General features: G+C 45.5%; 1 protein-coding gene across 3 annotated transcripts in view; it reads left to right on the top strand.

Annotated features, from left to right (window-relative positions):
• Positions 1–10281: 10281 nt before the first annotated feature.
• The window catches only part of SLC24A1 (solute carrier family 24 member 1), a 28744-nt gene continuing 20742 nt past the window's right edge, over positions 10282–18283 (top strand). For all 3 annotated transcript variants that reach the window (XM_060618233.3, XM_060618234.3, XM_060618231.3), the window contains exon 1: positions 10282–12180. In XM_060618233.3, coding sequence (XP_060474216.3) covers positions 10282–12180 — 1899 coding nt within the window. The remainder of the gene's footprint in view (positions 12181–18283) is intronic.

Genomic DNA, 18283 nt, shown 5'->3' with positions numbered 1-18283 from the left:
ATCCAGCTCTGGATTTTGGCTCGGGTCATGATCCCAATGTCGTGGTATCCAGCCCCAAGTCAGGCTCAGTGCTGAGCATGGCGTCTGCTTGGGATCTTCTCTCTCTTCCCCTCCCCCTCTCATGCTCTGACACTCTCTCTCAAAGATAAAATAATAAACATTAAAAAAATAAATTTTGGGGCGCCTGGGTGGCTCAGTCGGTTAAGCGTCCGACTTCGGCTCAGGTCACGATCTCGCGGTCCGGGAGTTCGAGCCCCGCGTCGGGCTCTGGGCTGATGGCTCGGAGCCTGGAGCCTGCTTCCGATTCTGTGTCTCCCTCTCTCTGACCCTCCCCCGTTCATGCTCTGTCTCTCCCTATCTCAAAAATAAATAAACGTTAAATAAATAAATAAATAAATAAATAAATTTTACTTTTTTTACACTTCGGTTGCTTGAGTCAGGACCCAAGTATGATCCAGACATTGCAATCCCTGAAGTCTCTGATCATCTATAGGTTTCTCCCTCCCTCCATGTCTTTCTTCTCTTGCAAAGTATTTGATGAAGAAACCATAACATTCTCTCTTTTAATTGCTCTCAATACTTCCTTCCACAACATTTGAGAAAATGAAAAGTTTCTCTCTATTCTGAAATTATAGAAAGACTCACTGAACAAAGAAGGGATTTTATACAATTCCAATTCCAACTGACTTCATCTGTGCTCTGCAAATAGGGGTGAGCCTTGGTTGCCAAGGGTCTGGCATGTGACACCGAGTATGCATTTGTGGAAAGAAGATAGGAAGGAAGGAGGAGATTATTTGGGGGAAAAAATCAAAGGGGAAAGCAGAGAAAATTTGATACTACATTTGTCTAAGAAAGTAGAATTGAACTTCTTTATTTGGGATACCTTGTCCTTTGAGAAGTGTTACAAAACTCTAAATTGTTAAAGACTCCTCATGATCTGGGTCTGCATCTATCTTGCTGGGCTCACCCTCACCCTCTTAAAACTTTGGTAGCATCTTATAAAAAGATACGCAATATCACGCATTGTCAGGGAAATACAAATCAAAACCACAATGAGATACCACCTCACACCTGTCAGAATGGCTAACATTAACAACTCAGGCAACAACAGATGTTGGCGAGGATGCGGAGAAAGAGGAACCCTTTTGCATTGATGGTGGGAATGCAAACTGGTGCAACCACTCTGGAAAATAGTATGGAGGTTCCTCAAAAAATTAAAAATAGAACTACCCTATGACCCAACAATTGCACTACTAGGTATTATATCCAAAGGATACAAAAATGCTGATTCAAAGGGGACACATGCACCCCAATGTTTATAGCAGCGCTATCGACAATAGCCAAAGTATGGAAAGCGCCCAAATGTGAATTGACATTCCACAATGGAATATTACTCAGCAATCAAAAAGAATGAAATCTTGCCATTTGCAACAATATGAATGGAACTAGAATGTATTATATTAAGCAAAATAAATCAGTCAGAGAAAGACAAATATGATATGATTTTACTCATATGTGGAATTTAAGAAACAAAACATGAACGTAGGGGAAGGGAAGGAATAATAAGTTAAAAACAGAGATGGAAACAAACCATAAGAGACTCTTAACTGCAGAGAACAAACTTAGGGTTGCTGGTGGGGTATTGGGTCAGGGGATGGGCTAAATGAGCACTGGGCATTAAGGAGGGCCCTTGTTGGGATGAGTACTGGGTGTTATATGTAAGTGATGAATCACTAAATTCTATTCCTGAAACCATCATTACACTATATGTTAACTAACTTGGGTTTATTTTTTTTTTTATTTTTTTAAAACATTTATTTATTTTTGAGACAGAGAGAGACAGAGCATGAACGGGGGAGGGTCAGAGAGAGAGGGAGACACAGAATCGGAAGCAGGCTCCAGGCTCTGAGCCATCAGCCCAGAGCCCGATGCGGGGCTTGAACTCACGGACCGTGAGATCGTGACCTGAGCCGAAGTCGGCCGCTCAACCGACTGAGCCACCCAGGCACCCCTTAACTTGGATTTAAATGAAAAAAAAAAAAACAAAAAAAACCACTTTGGTAGCATCTTTCAGTGAAAAAGCAGATAAAGCAAAACAAAACTTCTTTATTATAAAAGTAATTCATTTATAAAGGGAAAAAATTCAAACAGTTTTAAAATATATAAAGTGAGAAGTAAGTGTTTCCCTTCCTGAAAGTAACCATATGTATCTCCCTGCCTCAAGGGTGGTTCCAACCACTGGCTTTAAGGCATGAAATATCAGAGAATCTTTTGTTTGGTTTTGTTCATTCTGTAACTACTGATGACAAAAGTACAGCCATTCATACATACTTTTTGCAACTTTGTCTATACTTGTGTGTAACATGTATTTATGTATGTATATATGCACATATAGATAATAGTATTAAATATATAATACTTTAAAATTGTTAAAGTTTGTTTATTTATTTAAGTATTCTCTCCACCAAACGTGGGGCTCGAACTCATGACCCCAAGATCAAGAGTCACGTGCTCCTCTGACTGAGCCAGCCAGGTGCCCCAGGAATATAATATTTTTAAACTAAATGCAGTAATGTTATATATACTGTTTTATGTCTTGTTTTTATTATTTCTCGTTCATTAGTATATCTTAGGCATCATATTTCTGCCTTTGAACTGCTATATAAATGATTACTGGGAAGATATGACACCATTTATGTAATCAGTTTTCCATTGACATTTAGATAGCTTTCCATTTCTGCTCTTACAAGCATTGCCTTGTAGACCATTGTGGGGGCTTTTCCTCTGACTGAAGTGGAGAAGCACTGAAAAGTTTGGAGTAGACCAGGGACATGATCTAACTTGTAGTTTAACAAGGTCTCATGTGCTACTGTACCAGATTGAGACACACTTCATCAGCACTGGATAATACATTTTTTAGTCTTTGTCAACTGATAAGAAAAATACAGGGGCGCCTGGGTGGCTCAGTCGGTTAAGCGGCCGACTTCGGCTCAGGTCATGATCTCGCGGTCTGTGAGTTCGAGCCCCGCGTCGGGCTCTGTGCTGACAGCTCAGAGCCTGGAGCCTGTTTCAGATTCTGTGTCTCCCTCTCTCTGACCCTCCCCCGTTCATGCTCTGTCTCTCTCTGTCTCAAAAATAAATAAACGTTAAAAAAAAAAAAAGAAAAATACAATCTCACCATTGCTTCATTTGGTATTCCTCTGTGGGTTTTTTTTTTTTTTAAGTTTATTTATTTTTGAGAGAGAGAGAGAGAAAGAGCACAAGCAAGGGAGGGGCAGAGAGAGGGAGACACAGAATCCAAAGCAGGCTCCAGGCTGTCAGCACAGAGCCTGATGCAGGACTTGAACCCGTGAACTGTGGGATCATGACCTGACCTGAAGTCAGAAGCTTAACCGACTGAGCCACCCAACAACCCCCAGTTGGTATTCCTTTGTAAAATCAGATTGACAGTGAGTTTTTTTCTTAATTTTTTTTAACGTTTATTTATTTTTGAGACAGAGCGAGACAGTGTGAGTGGGGAAGGGGCAGAGAGAGGGAGACACAGAATCTGAAGCAGGCTCCAGGCTCTGAACTGTCAGTACAGAGCCTGATGCGGGGCTTGAACTCACAAAGAGTGAGATCATGACCTGAGCCGAAATCAAACGCCCAACCGACTGAGCCACCCAGGCGCCCCAGATTGACAGTGAGTTTTACTTAATAGGCTGTTTCTCATTTGCTCAGTGGGGAGCTGTTAATCAGACTGGTACTGTGTGGGTTCCCGTATGGCCACACTGAAGCCCTCTGATAGTGCCTGTCTGACTTCTCCTCTAGACCTCAGGCCTAGAGGACCCGGATGGGTCCTTGAGAAGGCCCAAGCCCTGACTCTGAACCATTACTAACCTGAAGTGTCACCACCTGCAAACTCCCTGCCTCAGGTAGGGCCCCAGCCACTGGTTTAAGGAGATGAAGTATTACAGGGTGTTATGGGATGTTTTGGGGCTTATTTTGCTTATTCCCACAGTGACAGCTGTGTGGTCATTTTTTGACCTCTTATACACAGTATTATATAAACAATTAAAACAATATAAACAAAAGGTCTTGGGCTGTGACACAGTTCAGTGCCTGACAGATCCAAGTGCTTTTCCACAGGTTCCCACTGGACCTCTTACATCACCCCCACAGGTTTTATAAATGAGAAAGCTGACTTTGAGAGACCTTAGGAGACTTGCTCCTGTTCTGGCTTTTTCCTTTATCAGATGTTGTAAAGTAGTACCTGTAGGTCAAATTTGGCCCATTTCATTTACATTTTAATATTTTAAAATTGCTTTATGTTGGAATGCCTATTGATAGGTCAATCATTCTCTGTCCAGACACAGGCCTCATTACTCTCCACTGACTTTGAATAGAACTAATGTAACTTAATTTTATCCACCCAGGCACCAAAGGCATTTGACTTTGCAACCCCTGCCCAATCTTGTCTACTTTCCACTCTGAAACTGTTGGGTCAATAGCAACTCCTGATGTAGCCCAGAAATAAACCAGCTTCAGCCAGAAACCCTCTACATCAGGCAAAAAATCCCATTCCCTCTTCCTCCTGTTCTAAAAGAACCACAGGAAAAGCCCTGAGATGCAGAGGGAAAGGAAAGGCCTCTGTGCTGTCCTGTCCAGTCTCTAAACCCTGCCTTCCTCAGTCCCTGATGTTACTATGAGGGTCAGAGCCAGAATGGCCATATCTGTCCTGCCACCCTGTTCCAGGGAGAGTATCAAATGAGGCAGCTTTGTAGAATAAAGTATATCAATTTTTCTTCCTCAGTGGTCATGGTCTTTTTCCAGCACTTGTCTCTAAAATGACATAAACCTATGTGAGTGGGCATTTCCTCCGCACCCTCCTGATCTCATGTGTAGCTCAGGTACCCTATCCCAGAGCATCTGCTCACTGGGATGTACTTTTTCATTCCATCAATAAATATACAGCCCACTGTCCTGGGCTCTGGGGATTGATTCAGTCATGAATAAGACAGGCAAGGTCCCTGTCTTAGAGCCACTAACTAGTAAGAGATTCAGAACGCTAATCAGGTGATCACACTTAGTACACAGTACAGTGTTGTCACAGTGGAATGCATGGGGACCGGCTGCGCCCCTAGGAGCCTATGATCTCCGGAAGAAGAATAACAACAGTACCAGACACTGTTGACGTGTTTTCCATATTAATTTACTTGATCTTCGTAACAGGCCTACCAAGCAGGTAGTGTCATTATCATCCTCATTTTACAGGGGAAGAGATTGCCCAAATTCACCGTGCCAGGACAGACAATGCTTCCACTCTTGGTTGAGCAGCAAACTTTTCTACAGCCTGGTGAATTTCAAAATATGCCATAACCCCATGAGAAAAAGACAGGAGGAACCAGATTCACCCCCAGCAGGTGAGATTTAGGTTGGACACTAGAAAGAACTCCTTGGCAACAGTTAGTTATAAGTATATGAGAAAAATTGGGGCGCCTGGGTGGCTCATTTGGTAGACCCGCTGACTCTTGATTTCTGCTCAGGTCATGATCACAAGGTCGTGTGATCAAGCACCGTGTAGGGCTCCAGGCTCAGCGTGGAGCTTGCTTAAGATTCTCTCTCTCTCTCTCTCTCTCTCTCTCTCTCTCTCTCTCTCTCTCCCTCCGCCCCTCTCCCCTGCGCTCGCTCTCTCTCTGTCTCTCTCTCTCTCAAAAAAATAAATAAATAAATAAATAAAGCATATGAGAAAAGGAATTCCTTTTCTGGGAATTTGCTTTTTTGAATTTTCTGTATGGCACAAATAACATTGTAAAAAATAGAGGAATTAATCTAGAAAAAAAAAAAGATCTTTCAAAATTCCACCTGTGAATTGGTTCCTTTGTTCATCTTTCCAGGCCACATGGAGACTGTGAGCTGGTGTGGGAGGAGAAGTAACTAGATCTGGGGCTGGTTGCAGCAGCCTGAAGGCAAGGATGTGCTAACTTGCAGAGGTCAGCCCCCATCTCTCTGCTTCCACAGGGGGCAGGCACCCCTGTGTGTTTCAGCAGGGGGAGCTGGCTACCTTCTGACTCTGACAGGCCACTCTGGATAAAGTAGGGCAGGGGTGAGGCTGTGAGGGATTACCTGCTTTTTCAGATGAGAACAATCAAAACTGCATGCTCTCTAGTCCCTGGGGGAAACAGCGAGGGAGAAAGGCGCAATCAGCAATCCAGCAAAGCTAGGTGAATGATTAAAATGGCTTCCAGGTCAATGGGTAGGGTCATAAGTCCCCATTGCTTCACCCCACCTTCACTTCAGCAGCTCCAGCCATGAGCTGGAGGCATAATTCCTTGGGTATCTTGGGATGTCCCAGCTTGTTCTGGGGAGTTCTGTCAGTGCCCTCTCCGCCAAGGATTTCCCTCTGGCCTAATAAAATATTTTTTATGTGTGAAATACTTTAAGGTAGTTTGAAGTATTTTCCCCACATTCTCTCATATTTTACCTTATTTTAAAAGTTTATTTATTTATTTATTTATTGAGAGAGAGAGAGAGAGAGAGAGAGAGAGAGAGAGAGAGAGAGAATCCCAAGCAGGCTCTTCACTGCCAGCACAGAGCCGGACTTAGTGCTTGAACCCATGAACTGTGAGATCATGACCGGAGCCTAAGCTGGATGCTTAACTGACTAAGCCACCCAGGGGCCCCTCTCATATTTTTAAATAAACTTTATTTCTTAGAGCAGTCTTAGGTTCACAGTGAAATTGAGCAGATACTCCCTAATTTTTAGTTTTGATTGTCACATCTACCTTACAAATAGATAGAAGGGGTATTATCTCCACATTTATGTTACATTTAGACTCACAGTAACAGAGCCTGGTGTTAACTGAGGTCTTCTGATCTCTTAAGCCCCAGGTACTTTCTCTTGGTTACCTCAGAGTGCCTTCTGAATCTTTCCAGATCTTTCCTCACACTAAGCCTGGGAACCTTGCACCATGTCTCATTCCTAGAGCTAAGAGCCAAGTTTGAGAAGTTTCCCCCGGTTCCCTGTTGACTGCAGGGGGCCACTAGAGAGCCCATCTCTTTCCCGGGTGAAAGGTCCACCCTCTCAGGCTCTGGCAGAGGCACTGGGACCCAGAACTTGTACAATGCCTTGATAAGCTTCTTAGAGGTGGGTATTAGCAGGGATCGGATATTCTTTCCCTGAGATGCCCTTCACACCCGACCCTGCTTTGAATTAGGATTCCATAGGGGAGCTGGGGACAGGAGAATGGGGTGTGCCCTGCTGTCCAGCTTCAGACTCACTCTTTGAGACCCTGAGTTCTGACAAGTTTCCAGAACTGAGAAGACACTCAGATGTCCAGGTTTGAAGGTAAATGATGTGCTTAGGTAGGAGGGATCAGCTGGGGTGCCAGCTCAGCTCTGTTACACAACACAGGCACACCAGGAATAGGAAGACCCTCCAAAGGTCTTGAGGAGAGTCAAGCGGGTTGCTAAGGAGTTGAGCTTCTGGCAAGGGACAGGGCGGCTGCAGGGAGATGGTGGAAATACAGTTACAGGAATCAAGGACAGAGAAGGAAAGTCGCTTATTCTGTACTTCTCCTTTAGCTTGCTCCTTTTTTGTTTTGTTTTTTAATGTTTATTTTGGCGAAACAGAGAGGGAGTGGGGAGGGAGAGGGAGAGAGAGGGGGACAGAGGATCCGAAGCTCGCTGACAGCAGTGAGCCCGATGCAGGATTCGAACTCAGGAACCATGAGATCCTGACCTGAGCCGTAGTCGGACATTTAACCGACTGAGCCACCCAGGCGCCCCCTGTTTTGGTTTTTAAGATAAATGCATTTGATGGGGCGCCTGGGTGGCTCAGTTGGCTGAGCGTCCGACTTCGGCTCAGGTCGTGATCTCGCGGTCTGTGAGTTCAAGCCCCGTATAAGGCTCTGTGCCGACAGCTTGGAGCCTGAAGCCTGCTTCGGATTCTGTGTCTCCCTCTCTCTCTGTCCCCCCCCCCCCCCCCATGCTCTGTCTCTCTCTCTCTGTCTCTCTCTGTCAAAAATAAATAAACATTAACAAATTTAAAAAAAAAGATAAATGCATTTGCGTCTCTAGTTAGCATGGTATGCTGGAAAGAATGGGGCATTAGAAGGCTCACCTGCTCTGCTACGCACTAGCTGTGTCGTATTGAGAGAGTCCCATCTCTTCTCGGGAACTCGGTTTCTTCATGTCTCAAATGGGGAGCTGCACTAAGCAGTGTCTGCAATTCCTTCTACCTTTAATGTCCTAAGAGTCCTAAAGAGTCTTTAACATCCTAAGAGTCTACCTTTAATGTCCTAAGAGTCTATTAGTCTAGACTCTAATATATTAGAGTCTTCTAATATATTACTTTATATGCAAACAACCATTTCTAGCTATTGTGTTATAATAATCTGTGGACACTAAAGAGAGATTTAATGAATATTTAGTTCTTTATAAATTGAGGATTTTATGAGGGCCCTTCACGTTCTTCTTCCCTCCTGAAGAATATAAATTAAACCTTTGTATAAGATTAGAAAATTAAAATTTTACATAAAATTAACCCTTTATATAAAATTAACCCTTACGTAGCACTTGACTCTCTACAATGCTTTTTGTAGACCTTATGTGTTTTTACTCTCAACATTCCTGTGACATAGGTATTGTTATTAGTATTTACATGGATAGATATTGTTATTACTATTGTTATTTCTGTTAAATTTTTTTTTTTAATTTTTTTTTCAACGTTTTTTATTTATTTTTGGGACAGAGAGAGACAGAGCATGAACGGGGGAGGGGCAGAGAGAGAGGGAGACACAGAATCGGAAACAGGCTCCAGGCTCCGAGCCATCAGCCCAGAGCCTGACGTGGGGCTCGAACTCACGGACCACGAGATCGTGACCTGGCTGAAGTCGGACGCTTAACCGACTGCGCCACCCAGGCGCCCCTGTTAAATTTAAGTTTAAAATACCATAGTGACGCCTGGGTGGCTCAGTCAGTTAAGCGTCCAACCTGTGGTTGGACCTGTGGTTTTGGCTCAGGTCACGATCTCATGGTGTCGTGAGTTCAAGCCCTGCGTCAGGCTTTGCACTGACAGTGCAGGGCCTGCTTGTGATTTTCTCTCTCTCCCTTTCTGTCTACTCCTCCCCAGTCTCTCTCAAAATAAATAAATAAACTTAAAAAAATACAATTAAATGGCACAGGATAAAAAGGTTAAACAGTTAATCTGAACATTATGATATACTGAAAAGTGGGGCGCCTGGGTGGCTCAGTTGGTTAAGTGTCCGACTTTGGCTCAGATGGTGATCTCACGGACTGTGCGTTTGAGCCCCACGTCAGGCTCTGTGCTGACAGCTCAGAGCCTGGAGTCTGCTTCAGATTCTGCATCTCCCTCTCTCTCTCTCTCAAAAAGAAATAAAAATAAACATTTTTTAAAAAAGGATATACTGAAAAGTAAGTCTTCCTCAGACCCCTGACCTCAGTTTCCTCTCTCCACATGTCCTTCCAGGGACCCTCTTTGCATAATCAACATATACATTATCATGCTTATTTCACAGAGGAGGCAATGAGGTTCGGCCTGTCCAGGGAGTCACACCCGGTAAGCAGCTGAGCTGGAAATCCAGGCCTTTGACTCCATTCTCCGTGTTCTTCCCACCACACCAAACTGTCTGGGAAGCTCTATGGCATTAGATTTTGTCCTCTCTGGATGATATGGTGGAATTGTTTTAAGTCAGTCCAAAACCAGAAAACAAAAAATCACCAACACAGAGACTTGAGTTCCCAGCACTGCCTTCCACTGCTGCCTGTTTTTGTCTGAAGCTTAAAATCATTCCCTTCCTCTGCCTTTGACAAGGTGAGATCTGTGGCCTGGGGCACCAACTATGGATGACTGAGCTCCCAGTATGTCAGGCTTGGACTTGGGGGATACTGGCAGACCTCTTGCGGGGATCCCAAAGAGAATTAGGTAGTCCCAGCTCAGGAACCTGGTTGCTGGCATGTCTACACAGAGGACTTCTAATGCTTTTTCCCAAGAGCAGGCATTTTTCTCTGGGAACAGGCGGCAGGGGTACTTTTGTTCCAGCAGAAACAACTGCCTCCTAGCACAAAGGTCCACTCTTCTAGATGATGGTTTGATGGTTCTCAGCTCTCCTCGTAAGGGACAAATAACCTCTTCTTTTTTCCCCCTGCAGGTTTGTGGATACCCCCTGGCTGGGCTTCATGGAGAATTCTTCACTGATCACCAACCTGAATCCCAGAACAGACCCCCTCTTGCCCTGGACAGAATGAAAGGCCTTCCGTAGCCAGGCATAGCTGGCCATCATGGGGAAATTGATCAGAATGGGGGCACGGGAGAGGCGGTTACTCCGGCCAAAGCGGCTTCATTGGAGTCGCCTCCTCTTCCTGTTGGGAATGTTGCTCATCGGTTCCACCTACCAGCACCTGAGGAGCCCCCGGGGCCTCCCCTCATTGTGGGCAGCAGTCTCCTCCCAACATTCTGTAAAACTGGCCAGCCGTGACCTCCCTGACAATGAGATGATGATGGTGAGCAGTGACCCTCCAAGAGCTAGCTCTGAAATGGAGGTGCCCCAAGCCACGGTGCCCCAAGCCACGGTGGGCAGGGTTCGTGAAGCAACACCTGGGATAACAATGAAGAATACACACAATCCACCCAGAAGAACAGCCAACATCACTCCAACAATACCCAAGATTAAGTACACAGCAGGAGACACAGAAAGAGTGAAGGCAGACAGCACAACCATACCCAGTGGAGTACTGAGTCACTACACCCCAACTTCAAACAGACCAACAGTGAAGAATTACACCCCAACGCCACCACCCAGGGGAGAAATGCAGAGCTACAATCCAATTCAAGCCAAGGGAAAGGTGAAGAAATACACCCCATCTCCACTTGGTAGACTAGTAGGCAATTATGCCCCATCCACACTCATGACAATGACAAGGAGACATGGGGTCACCCCCAGAACAACAGTGAAAGACAGTGAAACTATGACAACCACCAAAATATTGGAGACTAACCCCTCTAAGAGAATGGTGAAGGAAACCACCCCAGCTACTCTCAAGGGAATAATTAACACCCCAACTTTCCAGATAAGTGGTATAGAAACAAACATCTTGACTTCTCCAAGGAGTATAACGGAAAAGAACACTGTGACTACCCCCAGAACAGTGGACAGCAAGAGCCCGACCAAGCCGCGGGGGTTAGTGGGAAAGAACAGGCTGACAACTTCTCTGGGAACGGTCCTTGAGCGCACCACAGCCATCTCTGAGGGGCAAGTGATGATAAGCACCATGACAGGCAGTAGCCCAAAGGAAATCAAAGCCTCTACTGCTACCTGGAGTGTTAGTGATCCTTTGTCTAGGACCAGTGCATTGACCATGGGAATATCCTCAGCCACCTACAGGGGGCTGGCAAAGAAACCTTCCATAGCACCCGGGACCTCATCAACCTCCAAGGTCAGGGTGAATCCAAAGATCCATGTGCATCACTGTGTTTTTGTGGAGGCAGCCCCGGCTGTGCCCCCTGCTTCCTCCCCCAACCTGACAACAGCTGCGATCCCAGAGGCACCCAGTTCCGGTCCCTCAGAGCTGCCCCCTGGCTGGCCAGACCTTCACTCCAAGGCAGAGTACCCCCCAGACTTGTTCAGCATAGAGGAGCGGCGACAGGGCTGGGTGGTGCTGCACATCTTTGGCATGATGTACGTGTTTGTGGCCTTGGCCATCGTGTGTGATGAGTACTTCGTCCCAGCCCTGGGTGTCATCACAGATAAGCTACAGATCTCTGATGATGTGGCAGGTGCCACCTTCATGGCTGCTGGAGGCTCTGCCCCCGAGCTCTTCACCTCCCTCATTGGTGTCTTCATCTCCCACAGCAATGTGGGCATTGGTACCATCGTGGGCTCTGCTGTGTTCAACATCCTCTTTGTCATCGGCACCTGTGCCCTCTTCTCCCGGGAGATCCTCAATCTCACGTGGTGGCCCTTGTTCCGTGATGTCTCCTTTTACATCCTTGACCTGATGATGCTCATTCTCTTCTTCCTGGACAGCCTCATTGCCTGGTGGGAAAGCCTGCTGCTGCTGCTGGCCTATGCCTTCTATGTGTTCACCATGAAGTGGAATAAACAACTAGAGATATGGGTGAAGGAGCAGCTCAGCAGGAGGCCAGTGGCCAAGGTCATGGCCTTGGGGGACCTCAGCAAGGTAAGGACAGGATGGTTCAAGCTTCTGCAGCCCCTTGGGGGCAAAAAGGGGGGAGAAGCCAGTGACTAAAGAGGAAAGCGCTGGGTCAGACCTCAAGAGATGGGTGCTTTGGTTCCCTTTGCTATTCATTCAACATTTAAAGTCCTATTCTTTTCTAGGCACTATGCTGGGACCTTTGCAAGAGTGACTTTGGCTCAGCCCCCAATCACCCAGTGGTTATTATCATGATCTATCATTGGTAGGGGAAGAAACTGAGGCCTAATCAAGTCAAACCACTGTTCAAGGTCACACAGCAAATAGGCAGTGGAGCCAGGATTTGAACTTGGGCTGGTCTGACTGGGTCTTTGGAAATGGCATTTGAGCTGGGCTTTGGAGAATATCCAAGGAAGATATCAGGCAGGGAAAAATGATAATCTCTTCCCTGTCCATGGAGTTGAGGGCTTGTCTAGCACCTTCACTTTCACTTAATCTTGTTTGTTCACATTCCAGATGTGGAGGGGCTAGTGGCTGGGATGGGGTCTGGCAGGGGGAGGTTTTTGGGTTTTGTTGTGTTTTTGATATATTGGAGAAGATGAGAGCTCCACTCATCCATGATAGGCTAGCCCTGCGTACAGAGCCCTCTCTGCGTGTTGAGTGGAGACCAGATATCAGAGGCTCTAACCCTAAGGCTTTCTCTTGACCCTCAACTTCCTTTTTAAGTATTTCTTTGCCCCCATGAGGGACCCTCCCTCTAAGTTCACTGCATGCTTCAATAACCTGGAAGATGAGATTAGACTGGGGAAGAGATTTCTGAAGATTCATCTCAGAGTTTTTGTTCCTTGACTCCAAAGTGAGATACCCTAGGGAACACAGATCTCGTTTCTTTCTTGCTCCTAAACAGTGAGTTTGGGCAAAGGTCGACTCTCAGCCTGCCTCTTTCAGGTCTCAGACAAACCACTGGTGTGAACATAATTTTGTGTGCAAAGAGTGGAAGGACTTAGCTACTTAATCCAGAGCAGTTTTGATGAGTGGGCAGGATGGAGACCACATTTAGCAGCATGTCTGGGAGATCTATGATGAAAGGAAGAGAAAATGTACTTCCTCTAGGATTTTTGAGATGATGCGGTGTTCTGGACAGAACACAGAACTAAGAGTCAGGAAATCTGGGTTCTATTCTGATTCTGCCTCTAACTAACTGTGTGACCTTGGATGGGTCCCTTCCCTTCTCTGGGGGAAATGACAGAGTCCAACTGGACACCAAAAGGTCCTATCTGACAACCATTGTCCAAGTGAGTTCAGTTCTGGCAGGCCCCGCATCGTGGTTTTTTTGTCCGGTCTGGTCAACCAAGCTCCAATTGCCATATCTGCAGATGACTCCAAAGGAGAATGTCCTACCCAAGGTTGTACAGCTAGCAGGTGTCAGAACTGGCATGAGAATCCAGGATCTAACTCCCCATTCAGTGCTATTTTCTATTAGGCTACTACTCCATGAAGCCAGAGGCTTAAAAAAGAAAGGGAGGCTCAGAGCATTACATAATTTAATATGAAGAAACAGCAGCCTCCCTCCTAGTGAGGTCCTCAGGGTGCATCTTGCTGAGGGTGGCCATAAGCCTGGTAGTCTCCCCTGAGAAAAGCATCTAATGCCTTGGTACACACAGGCCAGCCATTTTCAAAATGCCTCTGACTTGCCTCCTAATTCTTATCAGTAATTCTGTTTTTTAAATTTTTTTTAATGTTTATTTATTTTTGAGAGAGAGGGAGACAGAGTGTGAGCGGGGAAGCGACAGAGAGAGAGGGAGACACAGAATCTGAAGCAGGCTCCAGGCTCTGAGCTGTCAGCACAGCCTGATGCAGGGCTTGAACTCACAAACCGTGAGATCGTGACCTGAGCTGAAGTCAGATGCTTAACCGACCCAGCCACCCAGGCATCCCTGTTTTTTGTTTTTTGTTTTTAATTTTTAATGTTTTATTTATTTTTGAGAGAGAGGGAGACAGAGCATGAGCGGGGGAGGGACAGAGAGAGAGGGAGACACAGAATCTGAATCGGGCGACACAGAATCTGAATCGGGCTCCAGGCTCTGAGCTGTCAGCACAGAGCCCGACGAGAGGCTTGAACTCACCAACCATGAGATCATGACCTGAGCCGAAGCTGGACGCTTAACAGACTGAGCCACCCAGGCGCCCCTCAGTGCTGTTTTTATTTCAAGTCTCCAAATTCTGAGTTTTCCATTTTTCCAGGGCTAGACCATCAAAGGAAAGCTCATCAAACAGTGAAACATAATCATGATTTTAAAGGAGAATTTGTAATCTACTTAAAGAGATTCTTCAAGGGCAATAGTAGCAGGTCTTTGCCAACCACCAAGAGTGGTGCCGGTTACAGCTCTGTTCTTATCTGTTGAAACAAATCCAGCATGAATTTTAATTGACAGTGTTATTTAAAAAGACAGGTTGAATTATGGGTTATCATTAAAAGTAAATTTATATTTATTTAAAGTTAAAAACCTATGGGGTGCCTGGGTGGCTCAGTCGGTTAAGTATCTGACTTTGGCTCGGATCATGATCTCACATTTTGTGAGTTCAAGCCCCATGTCAGGCTCTGTGCTGATAGCTCAAAGTCTGGAGCCTGCTTCTGATTCTGTGTCTGCCTCTCTCTGCCCCTTGCCTGCTCGTGCTCTGTCTCTCTCTCTCTCTCAAAAATAAATAAACATTCAAACAAATTTTTTAAAAAATTAAAAACCTAGCAGGGTGGGCTTGGCCAGTAGAGTATGCGATTCTTGGTCTTGGGGTTGTGAGTTCCAGTCCCATGTTGAGTGCTTAAAAATAAAATCTTTTAAAAAATGAAATAAAATAAAAACCTATAGTTAGTACTTTCCAGCACTAACAACTCCTCACTGAAAATTAGTACAAGTAACAAGAACTATAGCTATTTTGACATGGTTTTTAAAGCATCTGGATTTGAATTTCACCTCAAGTTTCTAATAGCAAGAGAGATAGAGCATTCTTTAAAAAAAATTTTTTTAATGTTTATTTATTTTTGAAAGAGAGATAGTGTGGGAAGGGGAGGGGCAGAGGGTCCAAAACAGGCTCTGTGCTGAGAGCAGGGAGCCCGATGCAGCTTGAACTCATGAACTGTGAGATCATGACCTGAGCAGAAGTTGGATGCTTCTAGAGATAGAGATAGAGGTAGATAGATAGATATATAGAGAGAACTGTCTTTGTCTTTGCTTCTACCTTTATGTCTATGTTTGGCTGGCCAAGACCTATGATTTGGTCAGAGGGAGATAAATTATCCTGCACTTCACTGATAGACTGAGGGCGAGCTATTCGGTTTTGAATTCATGCAACAATTCTCGAAAATCCAATTGTTGATCTAGTAAACTGTGTTGGCATTTGTTTTTGCAGTTTTCCCCTGTGAACTGTTTGACTTTAACATGAAAATGAACGTGCCTTGCTCTCTCACTAATGTTGACATACTGACGCACACCTCTCCCCGACTAATGGTTCCTCTCTGAGCATCACCTCTGGAAAGCAGGCATCCAGGGAAACCGGGCTTATTCAGTCTGCCATGGCCCAAAGTGAAGAAGTCAGAGAGAAGTGGGGCATACCCAGACAGGGTGGTAGGGAGCCAAGGAGAGGCGGGGTAGGCCAGGTCAGAGCCACAGGTGCTCCGGAAGTCTAAGCAGCAGGAAGAGAAGTGGAGGGCAGTGTGAGCCAGCTCCTTTTGGAGAGAAATAAGAATAGGAAAGACACCTGGGCCTCCCCCTGCCTCCGTTAGCAGCCTGGGGTGAGGGGTAGAGGGGGTGGCTACAGCATCAAGCTCATCATTGCCTCTGAACAGGAAACAGTCTTTGCATCTCCCAAAGAGGTGCTCCCAGGGTCTTGTCTCTAGCAGGAGATCCGTAAGTATTTGGTTTGGTTTCCTCAGGAAATCCTAACAGTTCAGGGACTCCAGTGTAGAGGAAAGTGAGGCCCCCAGCAGATATTTAACTCAGCTAGTTTCACAGCGAGTTGGTGGTTCTTACCACTGATTCCTGAAGCTGTACTTTTGGATTTTAATCCAGGCTACGCTGCAGACTCTCCCCGTTGCCCTGGGCAAGTCAATGCCATTCAACAAACCTTTATTATTAAGCACTTAGATGAAAAGCAGTGTGGGAAAAAGATTGTGTCCCTTCCAGTAGAAAGGACAGGCTAGGCAAGAGTAATTGTAATAAAACGAGCTTTATACAAAGTGCTACAAAGTCACTTTGCTTTTCAACCAGGCCTTAGACTGTTTGTCTATAAAGTGAATGGGATGACCCAGAGCAGGGGTTGGCCGACTTTTACCAGAAAGAGCCAGATGGTAAGTATTTCAGGCTTTGCAGGCCATACAGTCTCTGTCACAACTACTCAGCTCTGTTGTTGCAGCATGAAAGCAGCCACAGACAGTACATAAACACACGGAAATGGCCACATGGTGTTTTACCAATTGCAACATACTTGCAGGTGTTTTTCTATGTGAACAATTTGGAGACAAGATCAGATAATTATTCTTTAAAAAAATTTTTTCACATTTATTTATTTTTGAGAGAGAGACAGAGTGTGAGCATGGGAGGGGCAGAGAGAGAGGGAGACACAGAATCCAAAGCAGGCTCCAGGCTCTGTGCTGACTGAGCTGTCAGCACAGAGCCCGACGCGCGGTGCTCAAATTCACAAACTGTGAAATCATGACCTGAGAGGAAGTCAAGTCAGACGCTTAACCGACTGAGCCACCCAGGCACCACTGGGCTAAGATATTTTAGACAACATCGTCAAACTGGCATGTATTGGTTTGGGATACCTTTTATGACCCCTATTATCAATATAGACTAACTTAGCTTGCTCTGAAATTTTATACCTGAGTAGAAAGTATGCCTGAGTATAAAGTGTACACCTGTCCATGTATTTGTTCTAGCCTGACATGATAAATATCTGACTTGCCTTGACCATGCATAGTCACAGAAAGCCAATAAACAGCAAAGCCGATGCACTAGCCTGGCTTTAAAAGCGTTATCTCTCAACGATTCAAGCACCTCTGGCCATTACAGAGAGAGCTCCCAGCTTAGCTAGAAAGGACCAGCCATCTGCAGGAGATGCTAATTGGCAATATGGCCTGAGGGGAGCCAGTGGTGAAAAGGAATCCGAGGGAGGAGGTGGGGGGGAGGGGAACAGACCTATTTTGGGTCCCTTTGGGTCTCTATCCACATCATGCCCTCAAGAATACTTCAGAATGTGAAACTCTGGAGAAAAGTCTGCCACTCTTTCCTAAATGCATTGAGGCCTGTTTTTTTGTTTGTTTTGTTTTGTTTTGTTTTCCTGGCAAGGTTTTTTTAATTAAACCAGCCAATATGACTCTCAAGCAGGCAAACCAAGTACCTCCTAAGGAGCCACCCCTTCCCTTTCTTGCCAGGGTTGACATTTATTCCAAGGGCTTCTATCAGTGGCTTATATGGTACCTGTCTGCTGTGGAGACAAGGTGGCTGTGGATAGGAAAGCCTTTTCAGTCTCTGTGGACCACCCCCCTCCCCCGTCCCTGCTCTAGGCTGCAGGGAATCCACTAAGCATCCTAGCCTGGGCTGAGGTTGTTTTTTTTTTCCTTCCTTCCTTCCTTCCTTCCTTAGCATTCACCCATTTTTAATTAATTAATTAATTAATTTAAATTTTTAATGTTTACTTATTTTTGAGAGAGAGAGAGAGAGCGAGCAGGGGAGGGGCAGAGAGGGAGACACAGAATCTGAAGCAGGATCCAGGCTCTGAGCTGTCAGCACTGAGCCCGACACGGGGCTCGAACCCACGAACCATGAGATCATGACCTAAGCTGAAGTTGGATGCTTAACCGACTGAGTCACCCAGGCACCCCTATTTTTATTTATTTTTTTTTAAATAGGCTCCACACCCGTTGTGGGGCTTGAACTCACAATGTTGAGATCAGGGTTGCACGCCCTAGTGACTGAGCCAGCCAGGAGCCCCAGGGTTCCCTCCTTCAACTCCTTGAATACTTAGCTTCCCCCCAGTTGTCACAAAAAGTTGGTATGAGTAGAATTCTCAATTTTAAGCCTTCTTTCCGTCATAAAATTTTTTTAGTGTTCACCTGCTAGTCAGTGCTGGC

The sequence above is a fragment of the Panthera onca genome, chromosome B3 (assembly GCF_046562875.1).
Source record: "Panthera onca isolate mPanOnc1 chromosome B3, mPanOnc1 haplotype 2, whole genome shotgun sequence".
Classification (NCBI taxonomy): Eukaryota; Metazoa; Chordata; class Mammalia; order Carnivora; family Felidae; genus Panthera; species Panthera onca.
This window is presented reverse-complemented; position numbering and strand designations above follow the sequence as displayed.